The sequence below is a fragment of the Papio anubis genome, chromosome 1 (assembly GCF_008728515.1).
Source record: "Papio anubis isolate 15944 chromosome 1, Panubis1.0, whole genome shotgun sequence".
NCBI lineage: Eukaryota > Metazoa > Chordata > Mammalia > Primates > Cercopithecidae > Papio > Papio anubis.
The window spans coordinates 160797010-160817075 of NC_044976.1; the positions used below are offsets into that span (position 1 = coordinate 160797010).

Here is a 20066-nt window from a genome sequence, read left to right on the forward strand (position 1 = left end):
ACAGGCTGCCCTCTGTCCCGACTCACCAGGTCCACAGATGTGGGATTCACACCCCCATCATCCCCTCCCACTCGGCCCCGCAATGACCGAAATGTCTTCTCTCGTCTCACCAGTAATCAGAGCCAGGGGTCAGCGCTGGACAAGTAAGCAGGGCTGAGGAGCAAGGCGGGGAGGGCACCGAGGTGGCAATGGGGAGCCTGTGGACGGTCCTTGCTGGAGGAGGGCTCAGGCGGCCAAGCCAACCCCAGCCTGAAGTTCCAGCCCCGCCAAGAGCTGATGCCCTGATGCCCTGTCCTGGCATTTCTCTCCTTCCTGTACTGACCGTGGGCCCTTCTTCTCCCCTGAGCATGCCAGGCCCTCAGGAGAGGGCAAGAAGGAGGCCACAGGAATTGGGGCTGGGCAGTCAGGCGGGCTGGTCGCATGGGGCAGGTGCCCGAGGGCTCTCCAGAGCTGCCCTTTAATCCACCTCTGCTGCTGCTTTGGGTCTGCTTGAAGCCCCTTCCTTCAGCTTCAGCCACTCCACTCTGTGTATTCTCCAGCAGAAAGAGACCAGACCCCCAAATTGCCTTCCTTAGGCAGGTTCAGGTCCACCTATATGCACAGCTCCTGATGCAAGACTGTAATGACTAACGGTGTGGTTTATGTTAACAGCCTCCCCTGCATTCAGAAGGCTTTCTCCCTGTGCTTTACAACCTGCTTTCATATATGTGATTTCATTAGGCAGTAAAACAACCACGAGAACTGTCTTCCCTGTTTCACATAAGAGGAAATGAAACTCAGAGAGGGAGCCAGGGATGTTCACCTAGAAAGTGGCAGAATTGCACTCAGAGCCTGGGACTTCCAGCCCCTGCCTGCTGTGCCTCAGGAACGGGAAGGACCCTATCCTCCATGTGCTGCTCTGGGCTCCCCAGCATTGCTGGGCCCACCCTGGTCCTGTTTTGCTCTCTGCAGCCCTCAAGAGGGCTCCTCTCTTAGCTCCCTGAATGCTTCCCTGCCCCAGGGACGACACTGCTGTGTCCTTCAGGGGAGTCTCATGCTAGAAAATACTTGTCCTTGTATCTAGTACCTGATGTCCACCCTACCCACCTCCCCACAGAAATGCCCCTTCCTGGGTCAAAATACTACTCGATGAATGCTGAGCCCAGGAGTCAGAGCCCTGCAGACCTGGCACCCCAGACATCTCCTTCCCCAAACCTATCTTGGCCCAGACTGCTATGCGGAGAGCCGTGGATCACTTCTAGCCCATCTCCATGTTGTCACAATCAGCAGGTCCCCTTTTTGGAAGGATTGGGGCAGGTCTCTGCCCATCCCAGCCTGGTGGTCTTCTGGAGGCCTTGGTCTTGTCCAGTGGTCCCGGTCTTGGAGCCTGTGCATGGTGCAGAGCCAGCTTCTAGGCACTGTCCCAGGGGGCCCCCTGGGGATAGTGGGCTTTGTAAATAAGTGAGCCCCTGAGGAATTGCTGGAAGAAGCCAGCTCCCAGGGAGGGGTAGGATCAGGCATGGCTTCCTTCAGCCTTGGGCAGGTACAAGCATTGCTGGGGTGGGGCAGGTGCCCCCAGCTTGTGTGATGGGGCAGCCAGAGAGCTTGGAACCAGCAAACAGCCCCGGAAACATCTCCCCACGGGTGGGGCTGGTGCTCCCATGTCTCCCCGTGGCCCCGTCCTTGCTCCTCCCCTACAAGCCGAGAGACCCTGGCGGCCCACTCCTGGGGGAGAGTCCCAGCTCCCAGACCAGCCCACCTACCTCCTCCCCTGCTCTCCCGAGGCCCTCATTCCTCTGCCTGTCTCTGCTCCCCTGGAAGAGAATAACCTGCCCTCTGACCACCCCACACGCTGCTGCCGCCTCTGCGTCCCTCTGTGTGTGTCTCCTCTCACCCCCTAATCCAGCTAATTTTCTGCCCTCCCCAGGTCTGATGACAGCGACTCCTCTTTGTCGGAGGTCCTGAGGTACACACAGAATGTCTCTCGTGTTTGGTTCCCCACTCTCACTCTCGGCACCCTCTTCTCTCTCTCTCTCGCTGCATCCCTCCTGCCTGACACCCGTGTCCTCCGCATGCGGCCCCTCCACTACCCTCCCTGCTGCCCCCTCTCCAGACTTGTTCCCGCCCTCATGGTTCCTCCCTCTCAGGGTGGCCACAAGGCCTTGGACTGCGCCGGCCAGAGCTGGGGGCTTGGGGAGGGTGCACAGTTGCTTGTCGCAGGCCCTGTTCTCTTCTCCCTCCTCACCTGGGCAGGGAGGGGTGCAGCATGGAGGCCTAGGGGATGCTGGGCTGGGGCTGAGTTCTCCACAACTGGAAGGCAGGGGAAATGCTGAGGGCTGCTTCTTTTGGGGGTGCCGGTGGTGTGCTCTGGGTCCTCTGATTCCCTCAGCTTGTGCTGGGGGTGAGCCCTTCAGACGCTGGCTCTGGGAGGGGCACCATGGGGGCAGCACCCCTTGCCTACACCTCTTGGCACATACATGTGCGGGTACCTCTCCTTCCCTTAGCCTGTGGGATGGCTGGAGGCTGGTTCTCCCTGCCAACCCAGCACCACACCCCACAATGAGGAGTAAGACTCAGGACCTGGGGGCCCAAGCCCTTGGCAGCCAAGGGCCCCTCATGGGCTGAGAGCTTCCTGGGCTCTCCTGGCAGGCTGTCTCAGCTCCTTGAGCCTCCAGCCCTGGGTGTCGACGTGTGGTTTACTGCGGGTCATGAGGCTTTGCCACCACAAGATGTTAGCCAGCTGGCCAGGCTGTCATCGGGGGGAGCGTGATCCCTTTGACATAGTTCTATGGCCATGCAGCGAAGCCAAACCATTGTCAGAAGCGGAGCGCTGGGGCAGCTTGGGGGCTATTTGTGCATGTGTGGCACCCGGCTGGCAGCTGGACATATCCGACCACCATCCTCAAGGGTGGGCCTGGCAGAGTCTGGGGGGAGCTGTGCCAGAAGCACCACAGGCAAAACCTTGATCATTTCAGTAGACCCTTGGCCACAGAGTCACTGTCGGGAGCAGCGTTCTCTTGGGAAAAGAAACAAAGCTAGGATATATTTTCAGACATAACTCAGCCAGGGTCTCATCCCAGAAGACGCTCACTGAGAAAATAAATCATCCTCAGAACCTCAGGAAGCTGGATGTGTCAGAATCCTCACACTCACTTGGGCCGGCCTCGTTCTCCCTGCCCCAGCATCGTGGGAGCGAGGAGGTGTCATTCCGGGTTCATACAGCCCCATTCCAGAGAGCCCCAAACCTCCTACCCCAAAGCCAAGCTGGCCCCTAAGGGATTTGGCCCTTTGTAAATGCCAGTCACAGGTTTGGCCCCATTGGTCCGGCAGGGGTGTGTATGTGTGCACATGGCTCTCTGCTCGGAAGATGCCAGCCCCAGAGGCAGTCACTGGCAGAAGGGTTTACTGGGATCAGGGTGCATGGGAGTGGCGGCCTGAGCACCCCTCCCTCTCAGCACCCCTCCCTCACACTTGGTTAACTAAAGCAGCGTGCAGCTTCTGGTGGAAGCTGTAGGGCCCAGTTCCAGCCCCCGGGCCTGTGCCCTGCCCAACTGGACCCAGGTGCATTCACGTCTCAGGATCTGGGTCAGACGTTGTCAGATGGGAACTCTCTGTGGACAGAGCCCCCACCTCCTGCACCTTCTAGCTGTGCCTAGCACAGGGTTTGCTTGCCCAGAAGTGCCCAGGATGGCAACTGACAGATTGCTGATTAAGACAGGCCATCTCCACTCTGTAGCCCATTCTTGGCTCTCAGACCTTGGTGGAATTTGGCTGAAGTCCTTAAAGTCTCTGTTATGAGGTCCTCATCCCCTCCCCGCCCTGTTCCCGTCCCACACACGTGCCTTGATCAGCCTGGCCACGGTCTCACTGGCTGATGAGCATGCCGTCTCTCCCTCTCTCCTGGGAAGGGGCATCATCTCCCCGGTTGGAGGAGCCAAGGGTGCACGGACAGCCCCACTGCAGTGCGTCTCCATGGCCGAAGGCCACACCAAGCCCATCCTCTGCCTGGATGCCACGGATGAGTTGCTATTCACAGGGTCCAAAGGTACGTGGAACCCCAACTAGCCAGGTAGGGTTGGGGTCTCCTACTCACCCATGCTTCCTCTGTCAGAGTGGTCTATAAAGAAGATGAGAACATAGAGACTCCAGGAGTTGAGGATATGGTGGTCTATTTATTTACTACCCTTGTTTCTTACCTTGGCTCAAGGCCTCCATCCCATGCATCCTTGGCCAAGCCTTCCTTCATACCTGACCTGGTGGCTCCATCTAGCACTTCCTTCCAGAGCTCCCAGGGAAACTTCAGGAAGCTTCTCAGGTGCCCCACCTGTACTTGCACTGCCCGACATCACCCCAGCTCATACATCTAGGCACTCCCTATGATCGCAGCAGCACTTTACAAAGTCACACTTACCTAATTACAGCAACGAAGTCAAACATCTTACCAGGCTGGGCACAATGGCTCATACCTATAATTGCAGCACTTTGGAAGCATGAGGCGGGAGAATCTCTTGAGCCCAGGAGTCTGAGACTATCTGGGCGGGCAACATAGTGAGACCCTGTGTCTACAAAAAATAAAAAATTAGTCACAATGACATGTGCCTGTAGTCCCAGCTACTCAGGAGGCTGAGGTGGGAGGATCGTTTGAGTCCAGGAGGTGAAGGCTGCAGTGAGCTGTGTTTGTGCAATTACACTCCAGCCTGGGCAACAGGGCAAGACCGTATCTCACTAAGTAAATACAGAATTATTTATTTACTCATTCATTCATTCATTCATTCATTTTACCAACAGAACTAGTCTGTAATAGACACGCATACTAAAACACAAGCATAAATATAGCTCTCCACGGCAGTAGGGGGATAGCTGTCAATCTAGGTGTGATTGATTGATTCCAAGTTTTCCCATAACATTTGCTTGCACTGGTTCATTTACTTTGTCAGCAATTAGCGTTTGGAGGAACAGGCATCATAAAAGCTTAAGAATTTTATTTTAGCCCTGGACACCTTAGCAGTGTGGCTCACAGAACTCTGGTGTTAGTGGAAAGTTTGCTTGAGGAACCCTGCTCTGAAGTTCTGAGGGAATTCTCTCTCCCCTGAGTTTTTACTAGCACACACACATGCCAGTGAGCACACGTGTGTGTGTGTTTCTCTCAGAACTGGAGCTCCATCCTCTGGAGCTCTCTGGATCCCTTTCCCCTACCCTGGGCAGCCCCTGCAGAGGCAGAGCTACGCCCCCTAGTGGCTGACATCCCTCCCCTCCCTGTGGCTTCCTCCCATCTCTCACAGACCGAAGCTGCAAGATGTGGAACTTGGTTACGGGACAGGAGATCGCAGCTCTAAAGGGCCACCCCAACAATGTGGTCTCCATCAAGTACTGCAGCCACTCGGGGCTTGTGTTCTCCGTGTCCACCTCCTACATCAAGGTGTGGGACATCCGGGACTCAGCTAAGTGCATTCGGACTCTCACGTGAGTACCCCTCACCTGCCTCGCAGTGGTGGGCTACAGCAGGCTGGGTTGGGTGCAAATGCTCCCAGCCCAAGTGACCCACTCAGCACAGCACAGCCCTGCTACATGGGCACAAAGACCATTACCAGCCTATGAACTTGCTTGACCCTGGGATACAAGGTGAGATCTCTTGGTTTGGGAGACAGTGTCTGGGGTAGCACCACTAGAGGATTTTTGGCCTGCCTGGCCTCTACCCACGGCCCAGTCCCCCAAACCCTGACCCTTGAGGTGTGTTAGATATCATCCTATGAGTCTGAAAGAGGAGCTAGGAAACAGGGCGAGCCCCCAAAGCCATGCTGGACACTGCCTGTATAGGTGACTACCCAGTCATGGCCCTGAGCCCTGCCCCGACAGTCTCAGACACACAGGCATAGGGCAGGGGAGGCAGAACTGAGACCAAGAGCCTTGCAAAATAAAGATTGTGGTTTTTTTTAGCAGAAGTCATACTACATCCTTACATTAACACTGTAATACAATCTATTAATTTGATCCTTAAAAAGTAAACAGGCTGGGCACAGTGGCTCATGCCTATAATCCCAGGTATTTTGGAGGCTGAAGCAGGAGGATCACTTGAGACCACGAGTTCAAGACCAGCCTGGGCAACAAAGGGAAACTCTGTCTCTACAAAAAAAAAATATTTTAATTAGCTGAGCATGGTGGTGCGTGCCTGTAGTCCCAGCTACTCAGCAGGCTGAGGTGGAACGTTGCTTGAGCCCAGGAGGTCAAGGCTGCAGTGAGCCATGTTTGTGCCATTGCACTCCAATCTGGCCGATAGAGCAAACCTTGTCTCAAAAAATAATAATAGGCCGGGCGCGGTGGCTCACGCCTGTAATCCCAGCACTTTGGGAGGCCGAGGCGGGCGGATCACAAGGTCAGGAGATCGAGACCATGGTGAAACCCCGTCTCTACTAAAAATACAAAAAATTAGCCGGGCGCGGTGGCAGGTGCCTGTAGTCCCAGCTACTTGGGAGGCTGAGGCAGGAGAATGGCAGGAACCTGGGAGGCGGAGCTTGCAGTGAGCCGAGATCGCGCCACTGCACTCCAGCCAGGGGGACAGAGCAAGACTCCGTCGTAAAAAAAAAAAAAAAAAAATAACAATAATAATAATAATAATAATAATGAATAAATAAACAGAGGGTTTTTAGGGCAGTGAAATTATTCTGTATGATGCTATAATGGTAGATGCATGCCATTATACATTCGTTCAAACCCTTAGAAGGTACAACACCAAGAGTGAACCTGAACGTGAACTGTGGACTTGGGCAATACAACATGTCAACATGGGTTCATAATGAAAACCCAGGCAGCTTTCTGGTTGATAACAGGGGAGACTGTGCCTGTGTGGGGGCAGGGGCATGTGAGAAATATCTGTATCTTGTGCTTAGTTTTGCTGTGAACCTAAAACTAGCCTTAAAAAAAATTAAGTCTTTAAAAAAAAAAAGTAAACAAGGCTGGGCCTGGTGGCTCACGCCTATAATCCCAGCACTTTGGGAGGCCGAGGCGGGCAGATCACCTAAGGTCGGGAGTTCTAGACAAGCCTAACCGACATGGTGAAACCCCATCTCTACTAAAAATACAGAATTAGCCAGGCATGGTGGCACATGCCTGTAATCCCAGCTACTCAGGAGGCTGAGGCAGGAGAATCGCTTGAACCCGGGAGGTGGAGATTGCAGTGAGCCGACATTGCACCATTGCACTCCAGCCTGGGCAACAAGAGTGAAACTCCATCTCAAACAAACAAATAAATAAATGTAAACAGGCTGGGTGTGGTGGCTCATGCCTGTAATCCTAGCACTTTGGGAGGCTGAGGCAGGCGGATCACCTGAGGTTAGGAGTTCAAGACCAGCCTGACCAATATGAAGAAACCCGTCTCTACTAAAAATAAAAATTAACCTGGCATGGTGGTGCATGCCTACAGTCCCAGCTACTCAGGAGGGTGAGGCAGGAGAATCGCTTGAACCCGGGAGGCAGAGGTTGCGGTGAGCCAAGATCACGCCATTGCGCTTCAGCCTGGGCAACAAGAGCGAAACTCCATCTCAGGAAAAAAAAAAAAAAAGTAAACAGAATGGGTATAATCACTTCTTTTAACAGATGAGGAAACTGAGACTCAGAGAGGTTGATTTCCGGAAGATCCAGGTTCACACCCAGTCTCATGACTGAGCCTTGCCATCTTTCCAAGCCAGTGACCAGGCACATAGGCAGGCCACATGGGGAGTTGACTCACCGGCTACTGGAGTGGAGCTCTCCCCTGGCTCTCACTTATGGGAAAAGCTATTGCTCTTCTCTGTCAGTCAAGGAAGACTTCCTAGAAGTGGGTTATTTGGGCTGGTCTTAGTGAAGTTTTATGGGTTCCCTGCACTGTGCACATGGATTGTTTTGACCTCTGGCCTTGCCTTTCTCCCTTATGGGCAGATCCTCAGGCCAGGTGATCTCAGGGGATGCCTGTGCCGCCACGTCCACCCGTGCCATCACCAGTGCTCAGGGTGAGCATCAGATCAACCAGATCGCCCTCAGCCCTTCGGGCACCATGCTGTACGCCGCCTCGGGCAATGCCGTCCGCATCTGGGAGCTTAGCAGGTCAGCGTGATACCTGGGGAGAGAGGGGGTGTTGGCATGCCCAGGCAAGGTCCCCAGGTCTTGGCTCAGGGGGACCCACCCCAGGGTGGGTAGGACCTCAGCAACACCTTTATTCCCCCCATGCTGCTGGGCCTGTGCCCTCTCTAGTGAGACTGCTGGGATGCAGGGCAGCTGTTGTCTAGATTCTTGATCTTGCCTTAACCAAGCGCGGGTGGGTGAGTACCCTGACCAGGCCTGTTTGTTCTGGGGCAGACACCCCACCCCAAGCCAGGGTCCCCTCTAATTCACCTACCCCGGCTGGGCCTCTTCCCACTGTAGGTTCCAGCCTGTCGGCAAGCTGACTGGCCACATCGGTCCTGTGATGTGCCTGACGGTCACCCAGACAGCCAGCCAGCACGACCTTGTGGTGACTGGCTCCAAGGACCACTACGTTAAGGTATCTGGGGCTGCCTCAGCTCTGAGGCCTGGGTCAGGGCTGGTCTTCCACTCTCCCCAGTCTTTGCCCTCTATTGCCTTGGGAGTACCCACGAAAAATTAGAAGCCTTCTGGGGATGTTTGCTGAAGAAATCACCCCAAAGAAGGCAAGAAGTTATGTGCAGAAAGTTATAGATTGCAGCATTATTTTGTAACTGGTGAAAAATTCATAACTTAAATGTTGAAGGGTAGAATAACAATCAAATTATGGAAAATCCACTAAATGGGATACATTGCAGCTATTAAAATGATAAATAGCAAACCAAACATGAAGTAGACAAACAACACTAATTTGTTTGCTCTCTGATTATGCCATTGAAAACTGTCCATACACAGTCAGAAGCTGAAAGGAAGCAGGCCAGGCGTGGTGGCTGATGCCTGTAATCCTAGCAATTTGGGAGGCTGAAGTGGGAGGATCACTTGAGGTCAGGAGTTTGAGACCAGCCTGGCCAACATGGTGAAACCCTGCCTGTACTAAAAATACAAAACATTAGCCAGGCATGGTGTCGGGTGCCTGTAGTCCCAGCTACTCAGGAGGTTGAGGCAGGAGAATCGCTTGAACCTGGGAGGCAGAGGTTGCAGTGAGCTGAGTTTGAGCCACTGTACTTCAGCCTGGGCAACAGAGTGAGACTCAGCCTCTAACAAAAAAGAAACTAGAAGGAAGCAGGATTCTCAGGGGTGGTGGGATTATGGTGACCATTTAGTAAAAAACAAAAGAATTCTAGAGGGAGGCTCACACCCCAAACCCACCTTTCTCCTTAGCAGCTGCCCGTTGAGCTGTGGGGTCTTGGCGTGATGAGCTGATTCACCCCTGCATTACTTGAGTTGGTCTCCCCCCACCCTTGCCCCAGTGTCCACGGGAAGGGTCAAGACCTGAACCGTCAGTGTTCCCAGGCCCGTGGAAGGAGCAGCCCCACCTCCAGGAACCTTCACCTGCTGGGAAGCTCCTCTCCCCAGAGGGCAGTGGCTCTCACCCTAGCCAGACTCCTGTGTCTTCAGGCCCCTGGGTCCTGCCTTCCCTCCTCCCACTTGGCCTCTCCCTACTGGCCCCTCCTCCCGCAGATGTTCGAGCTGGGCGAGTGTGTGACGGGCACCATTGGCCCCACTCACAACTTTGAGCCCCCGCACTACGACGGCATCGAGTGTCTCGCCATCCAGGGAGACATCCTGTTCAGTGGCTCCCGAGATAATGGCATCAAGAAGTGGGACCTAGACCAGCAGGAGCTCATCCAGGTGGGGTCAGGAGGAAGGGGAGAGGGTAGACTCGGGTGGGGTGGTTCCCATAGCACACGCAGAGCCTTGGAGACCCTGGGCCCCAGGCCGGATGGTTTTCACAGCTGCCCAAGCCCTCCTGTTCTCCCTCTTCCTCCACTGTCTCTATCCTCCCTTCCCTACCCACAGCCTTTCCTGATGCCACACCTCCCCCTTAGGCAACCTGCCCTCAGCAAAGCCTTTGCTCTCAGCTCTTGTGTTTGAATGTGAAGCTCAGTTACCCAATTCCTTTCCTGGGAGCATTTGTGTTTTAGCCTGACCCATGTGAGGGCTGAAGGGTTCTCTGCCAGGGCAGGATCTTAGGCTTGAACCTGGGAAGAAGAGCAGAGGGACCCATCTCTGGTCTCCTAAAGCCCACAGCACAGGCCACCTAGCATGGCTCCTGGAACCAGTGTCACCTGCCTGTGTGGCAGGTCTAGAGGCCAGGGAACCCTGGAAAGTAGCTCCACTACTAGCAAGAGGGGCCCTGGGGCAGGTTCTCTCCCTCACCACCTCCCCCAGCCCTCACCAGCCCTGATCCTCCCGCAGCAAATCCCCAATGCACACAAGGACTGGGTGTGCGCCCTGGCCTTCATCCCAGGCCGCCCCATGCTGCTTAGCGCCTGCCGTGCGGGCGTCATCAAGGTCTGGAACGTGGACAACTTCACGCCCATCGGTGAGATCAAGGGGCACGACAGCCCCATCAATGCCATCTGCACCAATGCCAAGCACATCTTCACAGCCTCCAGGTGGGTGCTGGACAGAGAGATCTGCCTCTGCTCCCCTTATCTCCTGGTATGGGCAGGGGAGGCTGGGAGGCTCAGGGCCCTGCAGTTGTCCCCACAGGCTCGGTTCACAGAGCAGATTCCATGGTGGCCTCCTTTGCATACCTAGCCTGTGCCAGCCTTCAGTGGGTGCCCACCATATGCTGGGCACTGCGCTAGGCAGGGGAGGGGGAAGGTACTGGGCCCCGGGCCAGGCCTTGCCCGCTTGTCTCCAAGCCCTTCCTACCCTCCCCTTCCCTGGCTGTCTTCCCCCGTCCAGGTATCTCTCAGAGCACAGAGCAGCCCTGCCAGTCCCCAGACCATGTCTCTTACACACGCCTCCTGCTCTGGCCCCCTGCTTGGGGAGCCCCCAGGCCCTCTGTCCCATGGGGTGCTACTCAGACGGCTTTCTTTCTTGTTCCGACTTTGTCCCTTCTCTCCCTTCCCCTTCCCATCTCCTCCCACCTCTCCTCTCTGTCCTCGCCTCTCTCCCCCCACAGTGACTGCCGGGTAAAGTTGTGGAATTACGTCCCTGGACTCACCCCCTGCCTTCCTCGCCGAGTCCTGGCCATAAAGGGCCGCGCCACCACCCTGCCCTGACCCTCCCCATCTCTCCCTGTCTCCTCTCTCATTCTTCCCCTCTTTCCTTTTCCCCCTCTTTCCTTTTCCCTCTCTTTCCCCACTTCGATCTGAGCTGCTTCTTAACGGTATGAGATTATTTTACTCCTCCTTCTTCCTCTCCCTTCCTGTCCTGCCTGGCCCAGAGAGGTGCCCTGCCTGTCCCTCCTGCTCCCATCATCCTCTCCCGAGCATGAACAGTGGGACAGGCCCCAGGAGATGGGTGCCAGGGAGCAGATGGGGGAGACTTCAGGCCTGGACAGAACAAAACATCCCCCCCAAAAAAACCCATGACAAAGCTCCCCCGGGGGCCTCCGAGTGCACAGGCCTCTCCATCTGCCCAGCACCCCACCACCTGCAGTCCACCTCCCCGTAAGCGATGCTTGCCTCCCAGCCCCAACCGCATTTGGGGAGTTTGGGGAATCCAGTTCATCCTCTACTTTTGGGGGCAACCAGCTGAGCTCACTGTAAGAGCTGACCCATGCCCCTCCACTTTGTCCTCCACCCCAGTGACCTGACGGTGAAGTTCTGGAGTGTCCGGCGGTTACCCCACAGCGGCCCACCCTAGGAGTGAGGTCAGAGGGATGCCCCCGGACCCTCGACCCCGGCAGCCTGGACAGCATGGAAGGGAAGCTGTGACCCAGCCGATGGGGCCAGCTGCCCTGGGGACAGAGGGCATGGCCCCCTCTCCTGTCCTCCTCCCTCTCCCTTGGCCTTCCCACAGGACACTGTTCCCTCAGTCTCTCTCCTGCCTCTCTGGAGCCTCTGGGTGAGAGAGGGGCTGGGGAGGAAATCAAGCTGTGAAGCCAAAGGGCATTATCCCTTCTTGTTCCACTCCCAGTGGTCCTGGCCACCTTGTCTCCTGCTGAACTGGCTCTGCCCCTTTCTCAGGCCTTTGGCCCAGTGGTGGGGCCCTGTGGGGAGGTGCAGCAGCCTGGCCCCATCCCACCCTTCCGAGGAGCTGGCCTCCCCCCGCCTCCCAGCCCAGCCTCTAGAGCCACTGCACCTGCCTCTGAGCCCAAAAAGATAGTCCTCAGGTAGCTAAGGAAACCAGGTGTGGGCGGCTGGGCCTTGCAGCTAACCCTTAACCCTCTGGCCACCCGCAGATAGCCCCAGCTGGCCCCAACAATTCCCTGGGGTCCCTTTCAGATGGGGCCAAGATAGAGCTGCTAGAAAGATTCCTTTGGGGAGACAGTCAGAAATACTTCAGTTATTTATTTTGTTATTTTTATTTTTTGCTGTTGCCTCCTGGAAACTGACTTGAAGTTTCTTCCCATATATTCTTTCCCTCAGCTCTTGGGGGCCAGAAATTCCAAAGGGAGTCCGCTGCCCCGGCCCTCCAGGGCCGCCTCCTCTGTTTGCTTTGCGGAGGAGGGAACTGCTCCTTTCACTCTGCAGCTTGGACCTGTCCCCGACACAGCCCCCAGGGAGCCTTCTAGCGTACCCCCTGGCCTCTAGGCCGCCTGACGCTCAGTGCCTTCCTCCGTCCCGGGGGCCTGGCACCCGTGCCGGGCAGCCTTACACCAGCCATGCCCGTGGCACCACATGTGTCTTCTCACTCGCGAGGTCTGGTGCCCAGCGCCCCTGGGAAGGCGGGGGCGCTCACCCCACAGCCCAGGCCCCGGGGTTCCAACCCAGAGTCCTGCGTGGGCCACGTAGGAAGCAGCGTGGGGGCTGTGTCTGCTGGGAGGCGGCTCGGATGGGGAAGACGGCCCAGCACCCTAGCCCCCGCCCCTCCCCAGCCCTGCAGCCCCGCACTGGGCCGGGGAGTCTCTCCAGCTTCTCTCTCTCTGGTTATTCAGGAGACACATTTTCAGCCTTAAAACTGGCATGGAGCGCAGGCCCTCCCTTGTAGGAAATTATCAAGGAGGAGGGCGTCGGCAGTTCCTCTGCCCCGGGGCTGGGGACACCGAGCTCAGGACACCGAGCTCCGGGGAGGTTGTTAAATCAGTGTTCTGGCGCCCCCTGTTGGGGAAACTCTGGAATTACAGGAGTGGGCCTTGGGAGGTACTGAGCTCCATCCCTCTCCCCCGCCCCACCCCCACCCAAAGTTGCCCACTCTGTTTTTCCCTTGCTTCGCTGGTCTTGTGCTTCCCGGCTTCAGTCTGGGAGCCAAGAGCCAGCCCCACCTCCCTTCAGAGGACGCAGTGACTTGGACTTACTGGAGGTGGTTCTGTGTTTCTGCCCTTGGCTCCTCTCCATCTTGGGCCAGGGCACTTGGAGCCCTCTCCATGTGGCGCCCAGTGTTGTGGGGAGGCAGGCCCCCGTGGAGGTTAAGTGAGGCCTGGTCCCTTCCCCGTGCCCTCCTCGGAGCTGCCACAGAGGCTAAGAAGGCTGTCCTGCTGGTGCTGGCCCTGCTGGAAGTGGTATTGAAGTCTGGGCCTGCTGATGGCAGGAAGGAGACTGCCTCAGATGCTGGTCTCCCAGGACCTGAACAGTCTGTCTGCAATGACTGGAAATCCTTCTTCCTCTGGCCACCCTGGGGGTGCTGGGTAACCCCTTAGCTCTGAGATGTGGCCACAAATCTCTTCCCACTCCTCTCCATCCCTCCCCACCTGAACAGAAGGTTTTGACCTTGCAACCTGTAAGAAAGAATCCGTCCGCATGACTGTTTACAAGCGATAGAAACACATAAGACTCTGTCCCCTGAGCTCCCACAGCTGGGCGGGGGATGCCCCACCTGGGGTGACTGCACTGTAGCTGCAAGGCGTGTTCTCACACGAAGTGTGATCTTACGGCCCCGCGAGAGGTGCTCATCATCATTGCCCATTTTCCGCTGTTTCCGATGGGTCAGCTACCTCACGGCGGGGCCAGCTCTGCTGTCCTGGCAAGTGTCATTGACTCTCTAAACTTGAAGTCCTTCGGGAGCCCTGAGCCCAGCATCCCTGAGACACCCCAAGTTTTGCTCCATGAGAGTTGGAGTCTCTGCCCACTCTTTCAGGGATGTCCAGGGTCCATCGTTAGGGGGCAGGCCCCCAGCTCCAATCACTGCACAAGCACCCTAAGTGTTGGAAGCACAAAATGGTTGTGATTTGAGCACAATGGCAGGGTCTCGCAGGCAGACTGGATAGACCCGGGCCCGGGAAGTTCCTCCCAGGTTGCCTCTGTCCAAAGTGAGACTGGGGATGCCTGTGTCTGGGACAGAGGGCTGCCCTTGCTCAGACCAGGCCTCGAATTCTGGGACTCGCCAGCTAACTTCTCACCCTTCTGTGCCCATCTTAAGATCTGAGCCTTGTCAGGCCCAGCCACATCTGTATACCATGGGACCAGGAGTAAAGCGCTCTCTAAACCCCGCACCCCAAATCTCTAAATGCCTGAGTTCAGGCTGAGTCCTAGCCCTAGTGAGCCTGAAGAGCTTGCTCTGATTCCCTGTCTCCTGGGTCAAGCCCCACTTTGTGCTTTCGAAGCTTATGAGCGGGTTCCCTGGATAGAAGGAGTCTTCCATCCCCACTGCCCTTGGGCCTCTTCAGCATAGTCCTGTGCCGGGGCCCCGTCCTCACTGTCAGTCAGTTCAGTATTTGCTTTCATGTGAGTGACGGACTCCTCTGAGGCAGCCGGAACTCTCAAAGGCAGCGCCTGGAGCTGCCTTGCGAGATTTCCAAGGAAGGAGGAAAGACTAACAGGCGGAGGCTGGCACACCCAAGCCTTTGAGGTGGTCAGAGTGCCACCTTCAGCCCCTTGGGAAGGGACAGCGGTGGATCTGGGAATGGCCTCGTCCTGGATTCAGCCTAGGAATCTCTTCATCCTCAGCTGTCCAGCCCTGCTGCCTGTCTGGGGCTGTGTGGCCTGGGCAGAGGGCAGTTTAAAGCACAAAACCACATGGGGAAAACACGAGGTCACGGGGACTTTCTCATGTGCCTGATGTGGTGGAGGGAGACACCGGCAGGCGGCTGCAGTGAAGTTAGGGAACATAACACTTCTTTGCCCTGCTAACTCTCAGCTCTGGGGGGCATCCCCCGATGTGGTCTGGGCTGGGAGCAGGCATGTCCCCTGGTTGTTGCCTGTGCCTGGTCTGTTCACCATCGTGTTTGTGTGGGCAGAACCTGCCCTGCAGGAGCAGTGACTTCCCACTGTGTGTCCCGGACCTGTGGTATGTGTCCCTTTGCCATCCCAAACAGGCAACTGCTCGCTGCTCTCCTCGCTTGGCATAGCCTCCTGGTCAGTGGCCAATGCCCCACAGGCCTTCCTGGGCCTGGCCCTCCTCTCTTGACTCCCAGATCCTTCCCTGCCGTCTTGTGTGCAAGGACAGATTTTGCAGGGAAAGTTCTGTGTCTTCTTTGATATCTTTGTTCTGTCCCCTGCCCCATCCCCAGCACTCATGATCTTGAAGCCCCCATCACACCCCAGTTCAGTCCCGTGAACCATGTCCTGAGGGCCTTGCAGGGAAGTAGGAAGTAGAAACTGCTTCACAAAGAGCCGAGGGTCAGAGAAGACCCCTGAGATGAATCAGGGCCCTGCCCTGCCCACCAGCTCTTTTCTAGCAATCATGCCCTGCCCAGGCTGCAGGCTTCATTAGACTCCTGCTGTCCTCCGCGATGTGACTAGCACAAGGTGTATATATGTTTTGTACCTCTGCCGATGGCTGTACATAGTGTATGAAACTTATTTAAGCCTCATGTTGTACATTTCTGTTCCTAGATTGGATGTGTGTGTTCTAAGAAGTTGTCATAAATAAAACCTGAATGACCAATGTCTGTGGAGGTGTCCCCTGCCCCCTTCTGGGGGGCTGCTGACTTTTGGCTGGGACCTTTGGAGAGGGAGTTGGTAGTGGTGGTGGGTGGGTGGGTGAATGGGTGCAGCAGGCCTCTGGGGCTGGGCCCAGCCTGATGAGAACTTCCTGAGCTGTGAGTTTGGGGCTTCACCAGTTAGAAAACAGAGAGCTTTGAGAGTGTCACATTCTCCTCCAGACTCCATATGTGGTCTCCTGAGGCAGATGCAGTTGCTGGAAGAGTGGGCAGCAGCATTTGTGGACCACCTGCTATATCCTAGGCACTGTTGAGAGCATTTTTCATTGTGTCTTCACTGTCCTGTGTGACAGGTGACATTCTCGTTTTATGAAATGAGAAAGATCTCAGGATGGAAGTGACTTTCCCAGGATCACAGCTAGTGAGGACAGAGCCAGGATCTGCATCTAGACCTGCCAGAACACAGCAGCCTTTGCCTTTTGATAATGTAACATGTGCCTCTCTAGGGCCTGGACTACGCTGTGCGTGGTGCATGCCAGATGTGTCTCAGTCCCTTGCCACTTATGGAAAGAAGGCAAGACTATAAAAAGATCATATAAGAAAAGAGCTCTACAAAGGTATTTTTTTTCTTTCTTTCTTTCTTTTTTTTTTTTTTTTTTTTTTTTTTTGAGTAGAGATGCGATCTCTCTATGTTGCCCAGGCTGGTCTCGAACTCCTGGGCTCAAGCCTTACCTCCCATCTCAGTCTCCCAAAGTGCTGGAATTACAAGCATGAGCCACCATGTGTGACCATGATTTTTTTTCCTAGATCAGTGCTTTTCAGTCTTTAAGAACCCATATTTCCCTTTTGATAACCACAAATTGTTTCACCAACTCCCGGAGATTCTGGCCCATCCCCTGGGCAGAGAGGCCCCTCAGGGAGAGTCCACATCTTCATCACTAGCCATGACTGATTAAAAAGCTTACCTTCTTGATTTTTGTATCAGGAATATAGTGGGATCTCTCTTTGCTTTGTTTCCCAAATATAAAACCAAATTGCTTCCTCAGCCTGCACAGGTTCCCTGCTGCTTGTCCAGCACCTGGCTGTGACAGGTGCTCGGCCAGGGAATTCCTGGAGTCTGTAGGTGGCAGAAGTCACCGTGGGTGGGAGGGCAAAGGCTTTCTGGGGAAGGTTTCCTCTAGAGAGGCTTCTGGTCCTCACAGAAAGGCCTTGGTGAGTGAGAAGGACCCTGGGCCATGGAAGGAGACACACGTGGGCGGAGTTGTCCTGACTTGCCAGCCCTGCTGGCAGGCACAGAGCCTCTTGCCCGGGAGCAGGGTGCTTCTTGTGAACAGCTGTTTTTGGCTGGCTGACCCAGCATCACCAATGCCACTCCCCGCCCCACCCTCGCTCCCCACAGGCCCGTATTTTGCATAGGATCCTGCCTGACAGTGGGACAGAAGAGCCCACTGTGAACTGCAGGAAGTGACACCTGCGCATGACCAGCTGCAGGCTGGACAGGATGTGTGGGCAAGACCCAGAGACTGGCCACTGGGGAACTGGTCACGGGCCAGACCTGGAGTGGACTCCAGCCCTCTGGTTCCTCCTTGCCGCTGTGCTCCTCCCTGCACCCCCCAGAAAGTTTGCAACACAAGGTAATTTTTCCAAACGCAGTTCATCCTGTCTCTCGAGGATGCCAAGGCTCCTGCGGGATGTTGGGGGGACAGGAACACTGGGTTAAGAGACTCTTCTTGTATTCTTTTAATGTGGGGTGGTGTTTTGTTTCCAGATTACATGCATAATATCTGCTTACTTTAGAAAAGTTGGAAAACAAGAGAGTGTCAAGAAAAATTCCATTTAGGATATAAGCTATGGGGCAGCTTTCCCAGGCACAAGGGAATGGCACCTCTCAGAATTTGGTAAGAGCCATTCAATTGTCAGAACTAGGTGGTATCTTAAAAGGGATCTTTTTCTCAGCGTCTGAAGTTGAGTTTTAAAAACAAGGATAATGTTTCCCAACTCTCTGTTTATAAATTTACATTTTACAGAATTGAGGCCCATAGAGGCCAACAGAGTTGGCCAAAATCATCCTGGGACAGAGATGGCCCTAGAATCCATTACTTTCCATATATTCATTACCTTGTATCTGTTATTTTATGCCTGACCAAAGTGAGGAGGTGACTTGTGGGGGTGTCAGAGCAGTCTTTGAGGTGGGTCTCATCCCAATGCACTTGACCTGTTAATAGGTTTTTAGTAAGATCTATCTTTTATCATCGCTTGTAACAAAGCAAAACTGCCCTGGCAGAGGCAGGGCACTGCAGGACAAGTATCCAGGCCTGAGTGTTGACACATGGGGTGTGGTTTGGGCTGTGCCAAGGGCCAGTCGTGGTGGTGTTTCTATAGAGCAGCCCTGTCCCTGGCTCTGCGGTACCCAAACTCTCTGATCTTCCAGGAGGTTTTTCACTAACAACCCTTTAATAAATCACTTTCCTGCTTAAGCAACTCTGTTGCTTACCATCACAACTGCATTCTAGAACACCTCATGTATGCCAACATTACTTCCCCCTCGGCTCATAGTTGAGGTTGGTTCAAAAGAAACGGCTGGCTCTGGCCTCAGACCCATGGCTGAATGGGAGAAGGGAGCAGAGGGGCAGAGCAGGGAAAGGTCACCCCGACCCAGATGTTCACAGGAGAGAAGGTGGCTCACAAGTGACTCTACCCCAGAAGGCCAAGAATTGACTGGCAAGACAACCTAATAGCTATTTTCACAAAGGTGCATGCTTTTTCCTTTTATTACAAAGATTCTGCAGGGATATACCTCCATTTCTAGCGCAGGAGCCAGGAATCTGGCCCCATTGTCACAGGGTCTGATGGTCAGGCCTACATCTGAGACTCAAGGATGCAGGCTCAGAAGTAGTGCCTTTGGGGCCTCCTCCTGCAGGAGGTCGGGGCCTTGGCCAGTAGCAGCTTCTTCTTGGCTTCCAGGATATAGAAAGTCTGTGTGGTGAGGCAGCTGACCATGGGGTCAGAGTCTCTCTGCATGTGCCTTAGGGCTGAAACACAGACAGAGAAAGGATAGTGGGCTGCAGGAGGGCCTAGGCCCTGCGGCAGACAGGTACCAGGCAATGGGGTCAGGACTGGTGGATTTTAAACTATGAGCAAGAGTTTCTTCTAGGAGTCCACAACGCTGTGTTGCAAGCAAGGCCACATAGCTGCTGTGAGCACAGGGAGATGTGACGCCCACTTGCTCCTCACCCTGCACCCATTACCAACCACTCACTCCTCTCCTCTGCCCCTCCCTGGCCCTGCATCCTCTCTTTCCCATAGAATAGCTATGTGTGAAGTTCTCTGACTTCAAAGAGAGCTGCAGCCAGGGACTCAACTACATATGGGAGCCCAGCGCTGTCTCTCCTACAAGAAACCCAAGGGATCCTCCTGGCTGATGAATGGGCTCCATGGTGGTGAGGGTGTGAGTGAACATGGGGCAGGAGGGCTCTGACCAGCACCTCAGAACCTAAGCACCTTGGGGATGAGCCTGCCTCTTCACACTTCTGGATGATCATTTTTGTGAGGCCATCTGCCCACTTTTCCTAACTTCTGAGCATTCCCCACCAACACCGGTGCCACTAAAAGATGCAAGGAGGGGGCAACTGGGCTGCCACTCACCTGTGTACGCCTCCTCAATTTCATCAATCTCTTCCAAGTCTAGGGTTTGGATAATCTGGCCTACAGGGACGCAGAGAAGCACCTCAGAGGCCCCACCAGGAATCAGTGGGGTCCTGGCTGCAAGTACTCTCGGCCCCCTTCCCAAAACACTCACCATTCCCCTCCTTTTTCCTGTCTTTCCCTCCCTTGGCCACCAGCCTCAGGTTTGAACTTTTCCTGTAAAGTCAAACTTGTGTCCCTTGCTTCTCTGAAGGGTTCTAAGCAAATTGGGCTGGGTGAAGGAGTGGATACTCCTCTGCCCTGAACAGCTGTTCCCTGGGGTGATCTGAGGCAGTCCCCCACCTACCTCTGAACTTCCTCCACTGAGCGGCTCCCAGACCCCATATGCCCCACCCTTTGTCTCTCTGCTGGTTGATCTCCTAGGACTTGGCACATTCTGCTATGGGAAGGTTACCACCCAACCCGATCAGGAGCTTCCTGCAGGGGAGGGAGCAGGCAGGCACAGGCAGGCACTCCCACCTCCACTCCCACCCCCCAATGTAATTCCCATGGGTTCTGTGTGTCCTCATGT

At 55.1% G+C, this 20066-nt stretch overlaps 2 protein-coding genes across 14 annotated transcripts in view; one reads left to right on the forward strand and one right to left on the reverse strand.

Annotated features, from left to right (window-relative positions):
• Window positions 1-20066, forward strand: part of KIF21B (kinesin family member 21B) — a 75151-nt gene that overhangs the window by 39540 nt on the left and 15545 nt on the right. For 2 of the 10 annotated variants that reach the window (XM_031657288.1, XM_031657286.1), the window contains exons 27-36: window positions 30-143; window positions 1907-1945; window positions 3888-4024; window positions 5262-5442; window positions 7894-8058; window positions 8377-8494; window positions 9595-9765; window positions 10333-10532; window positions 11048-11254; window positions 11676-11758. In XM_031657288.1, coding sequence (XP_031513148.1) covers window positions 30-143; window positions 1907-1945; window positions 3888-4024; window positions 5262-5442; window positions 7894-8058; window positions 8377-8494; window positions 9595-9765; window positions 10333-10532; window positions 11048-11147 — 1225 coding nt within the window. In that variant the 3' untranslated portion in view covers window positions 11148-11254; window positions 11676-11758. Of the gene's footprint in view, window positions 1-29; window positions 144-1906; window positions 1946-3887; window positions 4025-5261; window positions 5443-7893; window positions 8059-8376; window positions 8495-9594; window positions 9766-10332; window positions 10533-11047; window positions 11445-11675; window positions 15860-20066 lie in introns of those variants that run through there. The other 8 variants (XM_021928815.2, XM_021928813.2, XM_021928794.2 and 5 more) reach the window with 6 other exon arrangements.
• The window catches only part of LOC101025795 (maestro heat-like repeat-containing protein family member 7), a 52124-nt gene continuing 50647 nt past the window's right edge, over window positions 18590-20066 (reverse strand). For all 4 annotated transcript variants that reach the window (XM_009190386.3, XM_009190394.3, XM_009190383.3 and 1 more), the window contains 2 exons: window positions 19496-19555; window positions 18590-18882 (listed from right to left, as the gene is read on the reverse strand). In XM_009190386.3, coding sequence (XP_009188650.2) covers window positions 18737-18882; window positions 19496-19555 — 206 coding nt within the window. In that variant the 3' untranslated portion in view covers window positions 18590-18736. The remainder of the gene's footprint in view (window positions 18883-19495; window positions 19556-20066) is intronic.